Source organism: Rana temporaria, chromosome 4 (genome assembly GCF_905171775.1).
Source record: "Rana temporaria chromosome 4, aRanTem1.1, whole genome shotgun sequence".
Taxonomy (NCBI): Eukaryota; Metazoa; Chordata; class Amphibia; order Anura; family Ranidae; genus Rana; species Rana temporaria.
The window spans coordinates 76425523-76427445 of record NC_053492.1 but is presented as its reverse complement, the minus strand read 5'-3'; the positions used below and the strand labels follow the sequence as shown (position 1 = coordinate 76427445).

Below are 1923 nucleotides of genomic sequence, written 5' to 3'. Positions count from 1 at the left end.
GTGGGTTGACTACTGGAACTGATCTGTTGTCAGGAAGATGCATAGATGCCTTTAGGCCAGATGGTAGAGGTTTCCCAGGGGTATTGGTTGCAGGTTCAAGAGGGGCACTGGTATCGTTGACCACCGTAGTCTGGGAACCCACTTGTGCCATCGAACACGGACAGGCCTTAAAGCAACCTTGGCAGTTCACAGGCCGAACAGCAGGGATAGCATGATGAGTCCCAATAGTACACACTTGAAGAACCTTTGGTCGAGGTGGGCGAGTTGGGCAGAGGGAGATAAGGTGACCTCTTTCTCCACAATAGAAACAAAGGCCATAGCCTCTCCTCCGCTCTCTTTCACCTTTAGACAGCTTGGTCTGGATGACCCCGATCTCCATTGGTTCCACATCTTCCAGGATAGGTGTGTGTATATCCACAGGAATGCCAAGGCTTTGTGGTGTTAGGGCTTCACGGCTTGGCACATACTGGGATGGCTCAGAGTCGTATCTGTACCGGGTATTCCTGTCCCTGGGTTCCCGTAGGCCACATGAGCTAGGAGCAGACTTGGGAACCCTGGTTTTCTTGGCTACAGTACAGTGAGAGTCCAGAGCTCACATAAATGCTTCCCAGCTGTCCAAGACTGGACTCCTTTCCTGTAGTACCTGATGAGCCCATGCTTTGATTGGTCCAGTGAGCAGGTTGATAGTAGCGCGAACCTTTATATAATCGGTGGCATAGGTCCTAGGCTTAAGAGCAAACAACAGCTCGCAATCCACCTTGAAGCACAAGAATGATGCACGGCTACCATCAAACCTCTCTGGCATCACCACAAATGGCTCAGGGCATGCTGGTTCCAGGGCTGGGCCTACTGTACCTTTCAGTAACAGAACTTCTTGCTGGAGCTCCAAAAGTTGCTGCCTGAGAGGAGCCACAGCCTTTGCTATAGCGGCCTCCATGTTTTAGGCCAGGTTATTCTGTCACGGTCTGGAGTCAGGCTCAGAGGCCAATTGCTATAGCAGTGACAGAACAGGTATACAGGCAGTAGAGTAGTCCAGGAACAGGCCGAGGGTCAAACACAGGTGGTTGCAGATTGGGATCAGGCAATAGAGAAGCCCAGGAACAGGCCGAGGGTCAAACACAGGTGGTTGCAGATACAATGGCAGCAGAGCAGACAAATCGCAAGGCACTGGCTGGGAAGGCACAATAACCTGGCAAAGAGGAAGTGCAGAGACAAGGCTTTTATAGGAAGTCTGTGGGAGGAGCAAGGGGTTCAAGGTTCAATGCAATCAAGACACAAGGCAGGAATGTTCAATGGATCAGATGGGTTTGTCCAGCAGATCAGACAGGGAGCTGCCCAGCATCCCAGATAGCTCAGTGAGAAGGTTCACTGCCAGACACAGATGAGGTCCCAGGTTCAAATCCCGGTCCTGACACTAGGTCAGTGATGTAGCTGGGGGCAGAATTGTGGATGGCTTTGTAGGTAGTTGTTAGTATTTTTAATTTAATTTGTTGGGTGAGAGGTTAGTTGGAAGGTTATGGCTTTGCTTCAGCTCAGAGCTCTGTTACACTCTACCCACCTCGCCAGCAGCCAAAATGGGCAGTATAGAGAGAAGCTAAAATGACCATATTCCACAATACAAGGTTCAATGGATTTAGATTCATTCACGCTAGCTGCACATAACTGCATCAAAGTACGGTGTGCTCAAATAACCTTCTATGCGCTTCCTTATGGTCTGTTGATTTTACCATTAACTGGTGTTTTGTTATAACTGCAAAAATAAAATACTGTTTGATCATGTCAGAAATCCAATGCTGTCCTGTGCACTCTCCCTTTACCGATTCTCACTGGTTTGCATTGTTTCTAGATGTATCTGTGATTTACCGAACACCTCCCCCTACTTTATAGAAAAGTCTTCTGTAGTCCTAACACATTTCCTGTTCT

At 48.7% G+C, this 1923-nt stretch overlaps 1 protein-coding gene across 1 annotated transcript; it reads right to left on the bottom strand.

Annotated features, from left to right (window-relative positions):
* Positions 1-592: 592 nt before the first annotated feature.
* LOC120935627 (protein LDOC1-like) lies at positions 593-937 on the bottom strand. The gene has a single exon (XM_040347678.1). It carries the CDS (start codon positions 935-937, stop codon positions 593-595), a length of 345 nt encoding a protein of 114 aa, XP_040203612.1.
* Positions 938-1923: the final 986 nt, after the last annotated feature.